The sequence below is a fragment of the Balaenoptera borealis genome (genome assembly GCF_965194805.1).
Source record: "Balaenoptera borealis genome assembly, chromosome: 1".
Lineage (NCBI taxonomy): Eukaryota > Metazoa > Chordata > Mammalia > Artiodactyla > Balaenopteridae > Balaenoptera > Balaenoptera borealis.
Window position 1 is genome coordinate 1927479 of NC_138860.1, and position 16529 is coordinate 1944007.

A 16529-nucleotide genomic window follows, 5' to 3' on the forward strand; every position below is an offset into this window, starting at 1 on the left:
AGGGTCAGGCTGCCCCGCCCAGGCCCCGCCCAGGCCACTCACCTGCTGCTTGGCAGGCTCATTCTGGAAGCAGGTGTGCTGGATGTAATAGGCCCCGATGGCCTGGCACTTCTCGTCCTGGTAGCTCAGGTACTGCACGGCCCTGGGGATGGTCAGCCCGCTGCACTCGATGTCCTCGCTGCAGATCCTGTGGGGACGGGCGGTGTGGGGTGTGGGAGGGTTACGGGGGCTTGGAATCCCCCTTGCGCGCCCGAGAGCCAGAATGAGGCAGCCCCAGGCCCCGCTGTGGGCAGCTCCTCCAGAGGAGGGGGAAGGCTCACCCCACCGCAAACACTTGCTGGGACGAGGCCCTGTCATGGGTTCATGTCCAAGCAGCAAGTTACCTCCACCCTATTCCTGAGGGGAAGCTCTCCACCCACTCTGCCATCTCTCATGTCTGTGCCTGGTACTGGGAAAATGGAAGAGAATGGCTGGGGGCCTGTCCATCTATCCACGTCCTGCCATTATCCCTCCCTCCCTCCCTCCCTCCATCCATCCATCCATCTATCCATCCATACATCTTGCCTCCCTCCCTCCATCCATCCATCATCCATCCATCTTCCCTCCATCCACACATCCATTTATCCATCCATCTATCCATTTATCCATCTTCTCTCCATCCATCCATTACCCATTTATCTATGTATCTACCCATCCCTCCATCCATCCATCCATCTTCCTTCCCTCCATCCCTCCATCATCCATCCATCCATCCATCTTCCCTCCCTCCATCCATCCATCATCCACCCATCTTCTCTCCATCCATTCATCCATCCATCCATCCACCCGCCCACCCACCCATCCATGCATCCATCTCTCTCTCCTCCCTTCATTTCTAAGTCTAGCTAATTCTTCTAACACAAAAATTCCCACACCTACTCCTTCTTCCATCCTCACGGCCACTGCCTTCCTTCTGACCATGGTCACTCTCACTGGGACTACAGTGAGACCCCCGCAACTGGTGTCTTCTCCAAGCACTCCCATCCAAAATGTTACACCCCTTTCCCAGATGAGCAGTCTGAACGCTCTGTTCACTGTGTTGTCCCCATCAGCAGCTTCTCATACTGCAAGTTCAAGTTCAAACTGCTTAAACTGATATCCAAGGGCATGAGTTAGGTCGAACCACACGAAATGGCCGATAATCAGCTTTTCTGAGCCACAAAACTAGAACAACCATGTTCTAACCCAATAGTCTGGCTCTGCTGTGTCCTGCACACTCTCTAGCCCTAATGCAGGTCTGCTCCAGCAAGACTGCTCTCTGCACTGTGCCCTGATCAGGGCTCAGGGGTGCCTCCGTCCCTTCCCCTCACCATGCCCGTGACCCACTGAAGACCCACTGCCTTCCCAGGGAAAGGAAACCTCTCTTCCAGGGCCCACACCAGCTCCCAGGGTGCTGACTACAGGCTGCCTCCCCAGCTGCCTGTGTCCTGGGTCCCACAAGACAGCAGGGACAGCTCCTTCTTGGCACCCAGCCCTGCCCCCTAGAAATCTTCCCGGCGTTTCTAGAGGGAGAAACACTCCTCATGTGTACCAGCCTCATGCCTTTCCGTAGCAGGTGCCCGACTCCATTTCTGGAAAGATCACCCACGGGGCAGAGCTCCCCAGTCTCCCCCATCCTCATTGAGAGACTGTCGCCCAGAATCTGCCAGTCGAACATCACCTCCAAATGGCCTGTCACTCACGCCCTCCATGGCTCACCTGACCCTCTCCTCTTGGGGCCTCCAGTTTGGGGCAATGAGCCAGGGCCAGGCGCTGCCCTGGTCAGTCTCCATGGGAGAGAGGCTTCTTAGTCCTTCTCGGGAGCATCCTAAATACCCCTTACGGCCTTTGAGTAGCCAGGAGAGGGCCAGCTTTATAACGCTTCTGCTTATGATCGGGACAGCATGGTGAGTAGGGGAGGGCACAGGGTGTGGCCTCGGCTCTGTGGTCTTGGGCAAGCTACCTAATGTCTCTGTGCCTGTTTCTCCTCAGGTTCTAGCCTGGAAGGGCTCTGAGGGTTAGAGATGAAGATTGCAAGGCTCTTGGGCTCCATGGAAGGGGGTTAATCCTGCAGCTGCAGGATGGCCCTGGGCTGTCGTTCTCTTCATGGCTGTCTCCCCGCTCTGACCACAGACCACACATGCTCAGTGAATGTCAAATACATGAATAAAGGACCACTCAGTGGTGACAGAGGACAGCTCCGAGGTTCACTGGGCTCTGAGCCCTGGAGGGCAGGCCTCAAGACCCTCGAGACACCGTGGCCATCCCCAAGCCACCCCATGCCCAGGGTTCTCTATAGGACTCCCACTCCATCTCCTGCATTCCCACCCCTGGCACTAGATCTTACCAGTTTTTATGTCTTTTGCCCTGTAAGATGGACCCGGCTCTTCCCGTTGTTGACCCCAGGGCACACCCTTTTGCTCTTTCAGAACGTGGGGAGAGGTTTACACGCCCAAGCCCAGGGATTCTCAAACCCTGGCAGGGTCTCCATCTCCTGCAGGCTGGTAACGCACACACCGCGGGCCCCTCCCAGGGTTTCTGAGCTGGAGGTCTGGGAGGGCCTGACAGGAGTGTTTCTCACAAGTCCCCCCGTGATGCTGGGGCCACTGGCCAGAGGAGCACACTTTGAGAACTGCTGGCCCAGCTAGCTTCCGATTCTCCTCCCCTTGTTCATTCCCCGTGACCCTTGAAAACTCACACACTCGACAGGTTTGTTCAGTGTCTCCATGCTGAGAACTTCCCAGGCTAAAGGTCTGTCTCCCATGCCCCACCCCGCCCCCCCGCCCCACCCCGCCGAGTGACACTCACTTGGAGCTGGCCCTTGAGTGGCTGAAGGACTGGTCCTTGGTGCAGGAGGTGGGCTGGACGTACACGGAGTCCTGCTTGGAGATACAGGAGACCTGGCGCACCGGGTACTTCTTGACCGCCTTCTGGCTGCTGCAGGTGCTGTAGATGCTGTAGCGGTTCTGGGGGATCTTGTAGCCCTTGCTGCCCAGCGTGCCCTTGCGCAGGGTGCCGCGGGGGTCGCAGTAGAGGTTGGGCTCGCTGCGGCTGGCCTTGATCTTCTGCATGAAGCAGATGTCGCTGCCGGCGCCGGGGGGATTGCTGCTGCGAGGGTACTGCCGGCCCCAGCTCTCCATCTGGCTGTAGGAGCTGAAGTGCTTGTTGTCTGCCCCCTGCTTAAGGGTCCCATTGTAGATCTGGCCAGAGAAGGGGAGAGAGCCTCAGCCGAGGGTCCCGACCCGGGATCCTGGGTCCAGCCGGCCTCGGGATATAGCCCCCCATGACGATGGTCAGAGAATCCCGGGATGTCTGGTGTGGAGGGAACCCTGGTCAGCATCTCGGACTACTTTTCAAACTGCAGGCTGTGACCCGTTATCGATCATGAAATCAATTTAGCAGACTGTGACCATCATTTTTTTAAAATGGGGTTGAATAATATATACTAGAATAAAAAATATCAGAGTGCAGTGCTGGTAGAAAGGGCTGGGCTATAATGTAAAATGTACTTCATACTGTGGGTTGTAGCCAAAGAAGTTTGACAGCCACTGATCCGGTCCCAGTGGGCCCGGTCCAGGAGGGGAGTCAAAGGCCCAGGGAGGAGAGGGGCCTTCCTATAGAGGGAAGGGCAACAGTGGGACTTGAACGCAAGCCCCCAGGCCCTCGCCCTGCCACCCCGTGCACTTCCCAGACACCAGCAGCCCCTAATCGCCTTGGCCGCCTGTACTCAGCACAGGGAAATTCCTCCTACTCTGGCCAGGACTTCTTTCCACTGCTATTTCTCTGCTAAACTCCTCATCTTTGCCTCCTGTCTGCCAAGTCAAGAAGCAAATGGCAAGAGGCATTCTAGGGGGACCCCCTCGAAGGCCAGAGGGGGAAAATATCCTGCTCCCGGGGCCTCCTGAACCCATGGAGGCTGGTCCGGGGCTGCAGCAGGGGTCCAGGGCGGCCTCCTAGGCTGTGCCATCAGGCTGGCAGCAGGGGAGAGGTGGGCAGGGCTCAATCCAGCGGGAAACTTATAATAATGAGGCGCCCCCAGGGCTCTGTGTGAGCCCAGCTGGGGAGTCAGGTGCCCTGGGAAGAGCCTGCAAAGCCGGAGACTTGGTGGGAACGAAGCCCTCACATGGCCGTCCGAGGAGCTTTCCCAGGAGCTCACAGGCGGTGGGTCTGCCTGCTCTGACTTGTTCTGAGACTAGAGAATCAACATGCAGCCCGAGAAAATGTCTCCACACAGGTGCCGACCTGGGACTCAGCTTTGCCAGGATGAGCTGGGGCCAGTCCAGCAGCCCAGAGCCTGCCCGCCCCACCCCGTGAGTGAGTGTGTGTGTGCATGTGTGTGTGCATGTGTGTGTGAGTGCCCACACACGGGAGTCGTCGGGCGGCTGGGAACTCCCCTCCACTCCAGATCTAGCCACCGGCCCTTGGCCGGGCCCCGTTCCTCTCTGCAGGGAGAGCCTTTGCAGCAGGAGACCACCTGTGGGTCACCTTCCGTCAGCAGTGACACCCAGCGCTCAGAAGCCACCCACTGTCAACCTTGGCCAAGGCGCTCTGGTCAGCTCCGCCCACGCGTGCAGCTACGCACGCACTCAGGCGGGCAAGGCATTCACCCCCAAACTGGGTCAAGCCAGCCAACTCCAAAGGGAACTGGTATGTGGGGCACGGTAGGCACAAGAAGAGGCAGAAGTCAGAGGAGTGGGCCGCCGTCTGACCATCCTCAGTGGGCAACCTGCACGGCACACGAGAAACACGCAGCTAGGCCTCCAGGCCTCAGGCTGGCGGCCACACCCCACCCTCCTCTGGGGGAGGAAGATGGCATGGCGCCGTGGAGGGAAGGCTGGGCCCCCCTGGTCCTCAGGGATGACAGTCCTGGTCGTCACCCCAGACAGTGACGCCGGAGAGTCCACACGCTCCCCCGGCCCAAACCCAGTGCACACGCCGTCCTGCTGGCGAAGCTCAGGGCTTGCTCTCCTGCCCCGGCCAGGGGTCGGGGGGCGCTGCCCACAGGGGCCGGGGTGCCGGCTGTGCTGCGGGAAGGCAGGTACGGGGGAGGCAACGGCCCCGTGGGGCAGCATTTCTCAGCCACAGCCGCATGGTGCACCCCACCTGGTTCCTGTGGCACGGCCTGCTGGCGGGCTGGCAGTGGCCAAGCCAGCTGTGGACGACTCTCCCGCCCTCAGGACCTTTGCTGTCGCTTTGACAAGCGTGAGCAAGGGTTCCTCTCGGCCGGGCACCGTCCCCTCCTAGCGCACAGGGGGCCTGGGCTCCCCTCCAAGGCGCCGACAAGCCCTCCCAGAGCAGGCGGCCCGTGGCCTAGCTGACGCCTGTGCCCTTTGCCCTTTTCTTCTATCTGCCTGAAATGACAGGGGCATTGTGGGCTCGGTGGGCTGAGACTTCTGCAGCAGAGGGAGACTCGGGGGCCAAGAGCACAGACTCAGGAGCCAGATGGCCTGGGTTGAGCTCTGCCCACGTCAACTGCCTGATGGGTGGCCTTGGGCGTGTGCGTCTTGGTTTCTTCATTGGTAAAGTGACATCATTGTGCCCAGCGTGCAGGGCCGTTGGGAGAACTCGGTGCACGGATGTTTGAGGGGCGCTCAGCTCAGAGCATGACGTAAGTGTCCCTCTGACGCCGGGACTGGGGCCAGGCTGGCTGCCTCTGGGTCTCGCCGAAGGAGCGGCCGCGTGGGCACGGGAAGGGGGAGGATCCTGAGCAGCCAGGAGGGCCTGGGAAGGGGGTGCACGCTGGCTGCCAGGGCCCAGGCTGCTCTCACCCCACGGCCACACGACAGCCTCCATGGGTTTCAGAAAAACAGAGGAGACCGGTCCGCCCAGATAGGTGGCTTCATGATGACACGGCTGGTGTTTCTTCGCGTGGGCTATGTCGGCCTTCAGGCCAGACAATTCTTCGCTGTATAGGATGCCCCAAGCATTGTGGGCTGTTTGGTGCCCTGGCCCCCAGGCCCTAAGTACCAGTAACACCTCACAGCCACTCTGACCAGTGAGAACACCCCACACGCTTCCAAACGCTGCCTTGTGGGTCCCAAGCAGCCGCTGGGCTAGACCAGGGAGCAAGGCAGCGCGGGGTGGTGCCGGCCAGGCCGGGGCTCCGGGCTCACCCCCGCGCCCAGAGAGTGGTCTGACGGCAGCATCCTCTGCTGTGGCTACAAAGGACAGTCACACACACACACACACACACACACACCCCGTGGTCTGGTCATCTCATGCTTCCTTGGGAAACTCTGGCCTCGGGTGGGATGGCCCATGGATCAAAACATGCCAGAGGCTAGAAACTTGATTTCCCGGGAGCACAGCTGACCCCTCGGCCAGAGAGCAGGCTGGGCCGCGCAGCCTCAGGGATGCCTGGGCAGTGTGTCCAGAGAGACACGTTTCAGCGCCTGGGACCATCCAGGGAGCCTCCCAGAGCCCCGCCCTGCTCTGCTAGTGACCTGGGTCTTATAACCCATTTTCTCTCCCTCTCCCCTTCCTTCGTGGAAAAGGGGAATTTTGCCCCCCACTGAGTGCTCTCACCCCCGCCCTGGGCCCTCAACGTAATCTCTCTTTCCATTCCTCCTGAAGTCAGCAAGCTCGCAGAGGCCAACCCTCTCATTTGCAGGCAAGGAAGCCAGTCCTACAGGGCGACGGGGCCAAAGTAAAGCAACAGAAGCCCGGGACCCAGGGCCTCAAAGCACCGAGTGCGGGCGGCCCCCCGCGAGCCCCCCTCGGTCTGCAGCAGCCAGGGGCGCGCCAGGCGGGCCCGGATGAAAAGAGGGTCTGTGTCCGCTGATGAGCCCTTTCTGAAACCAAGCTTCGCCAGGCAGGCGGGGCTGGACAAACCAGCTCTGGGCGGACACGCCCGGACCCTCCTGCCCAGGCGCGCTCAGAGAAGAGTCACCTCCAATGTCCTCCCGTGAGAGCCAGTGCGTGGGCCGCTTCACGGGGTCCTCGCCCTCGTGGCCCAGGGAGGGGGCTCCTGAGAAAGGACCTGGATTAGAGACGCCTCAGGGACAGACCCCATCGGCCATTTCCCTGCACCTGCCACCCCACTCAGCACCCAGCCGGGCCCCCGGGGCAGCAAGCAGACAGCAAGCCTCCCTCCTCCTGGGAGTGCGGTCGGGATGGCACCGCAGCCGCTCACAGGCAGCAGGGGGGCCTTCCCACGCTGCGTGGTGGCCCGGGGGGTCTGGAGGGCACAGGTCCCCTCCCAGCAAGGGCTCCCGGGGGGGAAACTTAGGGCCCAGGGTGTGAGGAGGTCCCCCGGGGATGGGGTGCCGCTTACTTGGCAGTTTGCATCAGCGTGGGAACCACCGGCCTGAGTCACCAAAGGTGGGACCTCGGCCGGGGGGAGTGCCGGTCCCTGCCCCCACCCCCTGGCACTGCTCCCTCTCTGGCTAGGAGCAGGGGTCCCATCCTGGGCCGGCCCTCCCCTCCTTCCCTGGCCCGCGGCTTCGAGCGGAGCGTGGAGGACAGACGGAGCAGCCCCTCGGCTCGGAGGCCCTGCCGTGTGGGCCCGGAGGAGGCTATGTGGGTACCCCGGCCAGGCAGTCCCTCAGGGCGGGAGGAGCTGCCCCCGAGAGTCCGTCACCCGCAGCCAGTGACCAGCAGTGCCCACTCGGGGGGACCCCGGCTTGCGAACTGGACCACACTGATGGAGGCCCGGCTCCCAGGCTCACGGGAGGCACCACAGAAATCTGAAACTGAAATTCAATGCCGGGGGCTGGGCATCTTTTATCACCTGAATGTTTTTAATGTGAAAAAGAAGAAAGTTTTGATGTTCATTCTGAGAGTAGAGATTTCACCAGAGAGCTGGTTAACACGGGCGTGTCCCTTATAACTTTGTAAGGGCAGGACTGAACTCCCAGTGACTAGGGCAGGAGTAAGAACTGTCATGCGTAATTCAGAAAAGTTTTCTGAAGTATCTGGACCATGAAGCCCAAGTAGAAAAGAGCCTATGACGCTCCAGACTGTAGCCTGTGGGTCTTTCACGGAGGTGCTGCTCTCTCCAGGGACAGAGGTCACAACTCTGGGGAGAGAAGCCACCTGCCCTCCTGGGCTCCAGGCTCCAAGTCTGCCTCTCAGGCCGGGGGCAAGGGTCAGGCCCACTGTGGCCCCTGCTGCTCCTGGCGACGGGGCGGGAGGGGGGGGACAAAGTGCGTTTGTGTGCCCCAGCACCTTGCCGAGAGCTGGCCTCCATGACATGTGATGTCTGAAAAAACAACGGTGCCAGTTCCAGCACCCAGCACCCAGCTGCTCCAGCATCCAGCACCCACCTCCAGCACCAAGCACCCAGCTCCAGGACCCAGCTCCCAGCTCCAGCACCCAGCTCCCAGCTCCAGCATCCAGCACCCAGCTCCAGCACCCAGCTCTAGGACCCCACTCCCAGCTCCAGCACCAAGCACCCAGCTCCAGGACCCAGCTCCCAGCTCCAGCACCCAGCTCCAGCTCCCAGCTCCAGCATCCAGCATCCAGCTCCCAGCTCCAGCACCCAGCTCTAGGACCCCACTCCCAGCTCCAGCACCCAGCACACAGCTCTAGCATCCAGCTATGCCTTCACATCCTGCTCCCTGTTTCATCACTGAACTGTGGGAGAAACTATTTTCTGAAACTCTGTTCTTGGACCTCTCCCCCTGCACACCTGAGACGTGGGCTTTTCTCAGCTCCTGACCCGCCAGGATGGGTTTGGGGAACAAGAACCTCAGGTTTTGTACGTGGAAACCTCAGGCTTCACTTTGGGAAGTACCCCCTGGCAGGTGTCTGCATTTCAGAGGCAGCTCTCAACAGACCCAAGAGGCAAAGGATCCCTGCACCTCGGCCACCTCTCTCATGGGCTCAGAACTGTCCGAGGCACGGTCCTTCTGCCCCCCAGGAGCCCCGTGTTCTGTGGTCACTTTTGAACCCAGAGGCCGACCCCTTCTTCCCCGTGATGGTTCATCCTGGGGAGGGAAAAGTGAGGGCCCCTCCAAGGTTCCCACGTGAAAGAACTCCTGAACCTCGAGGAAGTGCCAGCTTCCTGAGACAGCACATCTGAGCGTCAGGGAGATCCCACTGGCCCAGGCACCCCACCTTGTGCAGGGAGACTGGGGGTGCCCCTGAACTGCCACCCGAGCCCTGAGCCAGGAGGCACTTGCCAGCCGTAAGAGGAGGGCCAGACGCTGCAAGACGGCAACATCCTGAGGGGCAGATTCTTCCTTGGCCAAAAAAGAGCTCCTTGGAGACTCCTTGGTGAAAAAACCACTCCCACTGAGGAGACAGCCAGGAATTTCACAGGAAGGAAGGGACGATTGGCCGGACCCTCCACGGCTTGGTGACAGAGCCCCGACTGGAAGACGAGCCTGTGTGCACGTGCACACACACACACACACACTCCACGTGCACACCTGCCTGTGTGGGACACACATCACTTGGCTGGGGGTCGACTCAGGCGGGTAGGTCCCTGCAAGTGCCTTGAGCTCATCCTGAGAACCGCACAGCAGGCCTGGTACTTCACAGGTGGTGAAGCGCCCTCCCATTCATCCTCCCGCTGGAACCCCACAGCCTCCGCCTCCCGCCTGGCCGAGCAGCGGCCAGGACAGGCAGCGGCACCTGTATTCTCTCTGAGAGCACCTCTTAAGCTCGGACAACTTGAGGCTGGGCCAAGGCCATGAGGCTAAGACGGGGTAGACCCTGAACCAGGACTCAGGCCTCCGACCTTCCTGGTGTTCGTCCTCCAGCCGCTTGGCCACCAGAGTCTGGTGACATGAGTGAAGTCTAAATGGCCCAGTGCTTCTGCAGCTAGGGGCGTCCTGCAGGACAGGCTTCACCACCACCTCGGGCTGCTCTCTGGCCATCACCTAGAAACCCTTCCCCAGGGCCCCAGACACAAGAGAGGCCTGCTCCTCTGCTTTGGCCGATGGTGGGAAACGCTTAAGAAGAGTGCAGCTGACCGGCTGTGTGACACGCGGTAAGGCTCTACTGCCCACAGGGCCCGGCTGGAAGGCCCTCTGTCCCAAGAGATGCCTACGGGCGAGGCGGCCTGTGATCGCAGCAGGGCTGGCCGGGGGGGGGGGTCTCGAGAGGGAGGGCACGGAGGAGTGAGTGCGGGCCCCCATGCCCTGCACCCCTGCTTGTTCCTGGTGCACACAAGCTGCCCTGAGAAATCAGGACATCACTTCAAGACTGCTGACTGAGGCCGAGCCCGGAGTCTCCTGCAATTAGCCGAGTCTTACTGAGCTTCTTGGGTCTCTAGAAGCTGAGCCACTTCCCTCTCAGCCTCGGGGGCAGTCAGAGGGAGGAGAAGGGCCTGCCCCGAGCCCCCCAGCTCCCTCCAGGCCTCCTCCCATGGCACCTCGCCCTTCCCCCAGCTCTGTGGGCCTCCCAGAGCTGCTTAGGGCTGCAGGGAGATGGGGAGAGCCTGGGGTCTCCTGCCGACCCTCTCCAGGAGCAATTGACCCTGCAGGGCTTGGTGCCCGGCGGGCCCTGGGTTAGTACAGAGGGCCACAGACCTTGGCCAGAAACCTCATCTTCAAATGCTCCATTCAAGGGATTTCCCTGGTGGTCCAGTGGGTAAGACTCTGCGCTCCCAATGCAGGGGGCCCGGGTTCCATCCCTGGTTGGGGAACTAGATTCCACATGCATGCTGCAACTAAGAGTTTGCATGCCACAACTAAAAAAAAAAAACCAAAAAACATGCCGCAACGAAGATCCCGCATGCCACCACTAAGACCTGGCACGGCCTAAATAAATAAATATTAAAAAAAAAAAAAAGAAAGAAAAGAAAATATCTAAATGCTCCATTCAAAAAGGCCTTCAGCTGGGCACAGGGCAGTCACTGGTGAGGGGAGGCGGCGCCACCTGGTCACCTTTCTCCTTGACCCTCGGCTCTACCTGACCCGCTGGACCAGCTTTGGGAAAATTATCCTGCATGATGAGCTTATGACCCGGAATCTCCCCAAATGTGGGCCAGGCTCCACCGGCAGTCGTGAGGTGACTTTAGGGCATTTAAGGGCACAGCCAATAACTAGCACTGAGGCTCATAGAAAACTCTTTTTCACTTTGATTACCGTGAGGAGAAGGTCCAGGTTGGTGCCAGGATGTGTCTTTAACATTTGCCAACCTCCCTTTCTGAGCAGAAAGAAAAAAAGCCTTACCCATTTGGAATTAAACAATGATTTGTTTTCATTCTACTTATTATTATTGATTCTAAATTATGGTTAAGCCTTCTTTTATGGCAAAGGATACTTTTTTTTTTCTCTCAAGGTACTGATACAAAGTTTCTTTTCAAAATGAATGCACTGAAATTTAAAAGGAAGTTTATTAAAAATAAGTAAATAATAGTTGGTGTGATGATTTTGTAAAAACTCTGACAGCAGAGATCAGATGAAACTCTGCTGCCTCCAGTGGCCAGGGTCCCCTCCTGTGACAGTGTGACCAGGAGCACCAGGCAGGGGCACCAGAGGTCGGGCTCTAGTCCTGGTTCTTCCCTGAGTGGCTGTGCAGCCTTGGACAGTCACCTCACCTCTCTGAGCCTCTCCGTTTCCCCAACTAGAGCCAGTCCTGTAAGGCTTCTGACTTTCAGTGTCGATTCAGCCCCGCTCGAGTCACACTCGCCCTTCTCCCCAGCCTAGCTCAGAGCTTCGGAACAAACCCAGGAGGCTGTCTTCACCCCACTCCGGGCCACGCCCTTGTGCAAGTGTGTGTGGGGGGTGCTTCCTGCTAGAGCCCCCAAAGCTGCATTCCTCCCCAGCTGTGTCTCCACCTCCTCCCCCCACCCCCGCCCGCCCCCGCCCCGATTAGAGTTTTGTTTTCAGCTAAGTTTTGCTCTCCTGCAGCTGGAAGTCCTTGGTAGAGGCATGCCAGGGTGGGGCCCTGGGGGAGGAGGCTGAGCCCCACCCTAGGGAGGGGTGAGGTCCTCATCCACCTACCTGGGAAAGGCTGCTGCATTTGTCACCGGAGCCTGGTGACAAAAGGCAGTTGCAACCAGAAAACAGGCACTGGACGACCTGCCCAGGGCTTTGTTTTGGCGGCCTCCTTCAGGGCCCCCTCCTCCCTCCCGGCTCTGGAGCCCTTGCCACTCGCCCGCCGGGCAGGAGACAAGGTCCTGACCCTTCCTCCTCCTCCTCGTGCCCCCGACACCCCACGCAGAGCTGACCGGGCTCTGGACCCAGTTCTGCCCAGTCTACCTGTGAGGTACCTCCCGGGCCAGCCCCTGCACTTCTCCGTAGCCTGACTTCCCTGCTAATAAAATCGGAATAACAGGAATCAGTTCACCCGTCCAGATCTCACAAAGGTGGAAGGATCAGGTTGGGAAGTGGAAACAGGATTACCTTGTATACGTTCAAACCGCTCCATAATTCAAGGGGTTCTGAGGATTGGACTTCCTCCCACTGACAGCCCACCAAACATGAAGGTGGTGGTCCTGGCAAAGCCGGCACTTGCCTGCTAACCCAGAACCCCGGGGCTCCGTCCCCAAACCTCCAGGACCCTGGGGACCAGGGCTGGTGCTAGGAAAGAAGGCTGGGTGGTCACCTGGTCCCACCCGCCGATGACAGACCAGGAGACTGAGGCCCGGAGAGGGTTAAGGAGCTCGTGCTGCAAACCCCAGCATTTCATCACACCCTCTCTCACGCTGGTGTTTCGTCTGTTACTTGTTGTTGTTTTCTTTTAAATAAATTTAATTATTTATTTATTTTTGGCTGCGTTGGGTCTTTGTTGCTGCGCGCGGGCTTTCTCTAGTTGCGGGAGCGGGGGGCTACTGTTTGTTGCAGTGTGCGTGCTTCTCACTGCGGTGGCTTCTCTTGTTGCGGAGCACGGGCTCTAGGCGTGCAGGCTTCACTACTTGCAGCTCATGGACTCAGTAGTTGTGGCTCACAGGCTCTAGAGCGCAGGCTCAGTAGTTGTGGCGCACGGGCCTAGTTGCTCCACGGCATGTGGGATCTTCCCGGACCAGGGCTTGAACCCGTGTCCCCTGCATTGGCAGGCGGATTCTTAACCACTGCGCCACCAGGGAAGTCCCCTGTTAGTTGTTTTTAACTAGAGCGTTAGGGCTTTAAAGTCTCGTTGGCTCAGTCGATTAGTTCTTGTCAGGACTTGAAAAAAAAAAGGCAAAACTAAAACTCACTAATTTTCTTCTGGAGCGAAATAAAGAAGTTTGCAATTGTCCTTGATTCTTCAAATCTTCCCTCTAAAGTTTCAGCGGCTCTATTGTGACTCGTGTGTGAGAAGGAAGGTGAGAACAAAGGCAGATCACGGGGGAGCCTCCTTCTTGGGGAAAGACGCTGACCGGAAGTGACAGGTTGATTAAAGCCAAAGGAAGATGTAAAACCAGGCTTGGTCCTCTCTCAGAGGAGGGGGAACTCCTTCCTGAGCCTCATCTGGGAGGGGCCCCTGCAGACTGTCCAGGGCTGGCAAAGCCCAATGCTCCCACCAACCACACAGTGGCCACACTGAGTCCCCTGCACGGACGTGTCTCTCTGGACATTGCGACCAATTGCCTGCTTCCCTCCCCCACAAGGGTCCACCAACTGGGACAGTGACAGGTGACATCCTGCCTTCTCCTGGGCCTGGCCTCTGGAGCTGCCCTTCTCGGAGCGATGCCTGTGCCTTGTGAGCACTCACAAAGGACAGCCCAGGGGCTACGGTCCCAGCTCCAAGCCTGGCGGCACCCCTCTGCCCCCTCCTGTCGGCTAAGGGCAGCCCCCAAGCCCAGCTCCCCGCCTGGAGCCCGTCCTGGGACTCCGCTTGCATTGATCTGCGGGCCGGGTCCTCTCCCTTCACAAGCCCACGGTGCCGACTTCTCTCCACCCAGGGAGGACACACAACACAGGACGTCAGAGCCGAGGAGACAGTCTGATGGTGCAGCCGGGGCCCGGCAGGGATGGAGGGCCAGCAGCGGTCGCTGGGCAGCGCTGGAGAGCCCCACGCCCAGGCCAGTGGCCTTTCCTCCACCTCACCGCTGGCCCCTAAAGAGTCCCTGCCCCCGCAAACCTGAGCCAGGAAGAGCAGCCTCTCCGAGAGGCTGGAGGCAGCCCTCGGTGAGAATCAGCCCAGAAGGAGGCTCCGGCCCGGGGGGCAGCAGGATCGTCCGGCACAGAAAGCAGGGCCCCCCCACGCACACAGCCACTCCAAGGGATACCCCAAGGGACACCCCGACATGGGCGTCTGAGTTTGAACAGAGGGGATGCCTCCAGCCTCAGTGATGCCCAGCCAGGCGCTGCTCCTACAGGGAGGGGAGCCCGGCGCGGGGCGGTGGGCCGGCCCGTGGACCTGCCCGCTCGCCTCCTCCTCCATTGGACAAATTCTGACCCCCGGCAGCAGCATCCTCTTTGGGGGAGAGCCTGGGGCCCGCGGGGCTGGGTGGGGGTGAGTCACTGCTGGCAGGGGGACGCCGGGCTGGCGAGCACGACGATCACTCCCTCTTGGGGCAGGAACCGTGTCCGCGTGGGGCAGGAGCTTGCATCCCCTCCATCCTTCTCTCCTCAGACTTTCCAAACAGACCAGGCCCCGCAGGCACCGCCAGAGAACCCAGATGAGAGAGGGGAGCAGGGCAGGAGGCGGGGCGGGGTTTTTAAGCAGTGGGAGTTACCGGCCCGCCTCCCCTCTGTGAAGCTAAAGGAAATGAGGGCCTACCAGCTCTCCATCCTGCTGCAAGGGTTAATTACCTGCTGTTCCCCAGGTGCCTGGAGGTGCCCAGATGAAAGCGGGGAGGTCATACAGAAGCCCTCACCCACCTGCAGGCCAGCGGGGGCGGTCTGCCCCGGAGACCACCGTGAGGCCCAGGTTGTGGGTCCCGCAGCTGTCCAGAGGAAGCTCTCGAGCCACACAGAACCCTGAAAGGTCGGGGCTGAGGGAGTCCTTGGCTAGGTCTAGTCCAACAGCCTTGCTCCGTGGATGAGAAAAGGTCTCAGGAGGTGAAGACCCCCCAGGTCCTTCCCTCCGCTTGCAGCAGCCAAGCTGAGACCAGAATCCAGGCCTCCTACCCGATCGATCGGGTGTGTCCTATCTGCAGCCCCGACTACCCTTTGAGATAGGAATTCTCACCTATTTCAGAGATGGGCAAGCAGCTGAGGTTAAGAATTTGCCGAGGGTCATCCAGCTAGCTGAGGGCCCAGGGCTGGTCCCTCCACACCACCTGCCATGGGAGGGGTCTGTGTTTATTGGGACCTTTCTCTGCTTCAAAGGCGAGAGTCCTGCCATTTTCTCTCCGGCAGCCCCCTGGCCTTGGGCCCTGCCGCCTGCAGACCCTGCAAACACGTGGCTCACCAGAGCCTGGGCTCCCATGCCCCACGGAGCTGTGGCACAGCCTCAGCCCTCGCATCTACAGAAGAGGGCCACCCAGGTGTCTCTGGGTCTGGGGTGGGCAGGACCAGTCCCCCTCAGGGAGAGGGTCCCCAGCACGTGGTCCAGGAGACCCTGTCGTGATGGGATCATCAAATACTGACACATCAGTTAAGCAACTACAGCTGAGAAGAGGCCGGGAGGAAGATTTGCTAGCGAATCCTGGATTTTTTTTTTTAATAATTTTTTTTTTTGGCCTCCCCGTGCGGCATGCGGGATCTTAGTTCCCCGACTAGGGATTGAACCCGTGCCCCCTGCGGTGGCAGCTCGGAGTCCTAACCACTGGACCACAAGGGAATTCCCTGAACCCTGGATTAAAGTAGAGAAATGGGGTCAGTGACCAGGATGAAGGCAGAATTTCCTCTGGCCATTCTCCTGGGGAGTCTTGGCCTGCCCCCGCCCCGAGTGCTGGGCTGGTGTAACTGAGCACGGCGGAGGGAGTCAGCACGATACTCCCGGCAGGACGTTCTAGGCCCGTCCATAACCAAAGCACATTTCACTCCATGTGACGCCCAGAGGGGCGCAAGCGCTCTAGATGTGCTTCGTGATTTGCAAATAGGAAAACCATTCGGGGCTGGAGGCGGTAGAAAAGGAGACCCTCCTCTTAATCTAGAACCTTCCCTGGAAGCTAAACTGTCCACTTGCCGCAACTTCACCCAGGACAAACCCACGTGACAGAGGCCCATGTTCAGCTCTGGAACAGAAGGGCTGTGCCTTCAGTGTTTCCTGCTCCCTCCTCCCTCAACCTGCTGTCAGCCGACCCAGGGGACGTGTTCAAAGTGCCGTACAAGGACCTCAGGGGGGCTGTCAGCCTCCCTTTGCTCCCCTAAAGTAATTCTGCCTGGGTCCCCAGCCTGGGAGAGGGGCGCTTCGGGAGTCTTGTTTTTATTACAGGGAATGAGTGTAAATACACGGTGCCCTGGGGACGCCAGATCCAGCAAATAAAAATGCAGGACACCCAGTTAAATTTGAATATCAGGTAAACAACAAATAACATTGTCGGATAAGTGTGTCGCAAATATTGCATTTCTTTATGTTTTACTTGGTAGCCCACCCTGACCCCCACAGCTGAGTGGCTCCAGCTTGAGTCTCGGAAGGCAAAAGGGGCCACTGCCCTGCATCTTTTGTGTGAGGCTGACTCCTCAAGGAAAGAGTAAGCTTGGCTGGGGGACGGAAGGGAGGAAATGAAGGGATCTGAACTCATG

At 59.4% G+C, this 16529-nt stretch overlaps 1 protein-coding gene across 2 annotated transcripts in view; it reads right to left on the reverse strand.

Annotated features, from left to right (window-relative positions):
* The window catches only part of PKP1 (plakophilin 1), a 43561-nt gene that overhangs the window by 14245 nt on the left and 12787 nt on the right, over nucleotides 1-16529 (reverse strand). For both annotated transcript variants that reach the window (XM_082363867.1, XM_082363868.1), the window contains exons 3-4: nucleotides 2827-3218; nucleotides 43-187 (exon numbers count right to left, since the gene is read on the reverse strand). In XM_082363867.1, coding sequence (XP_082219993.1) covers nucleotides 43-187; nucleotides 2827-3218 — 537 coding nt within the window. The remainder of the gene's footprint in view (nucleotides 1-42; nucleotides 188-2826; nucleotides 3219-16529) is intronic.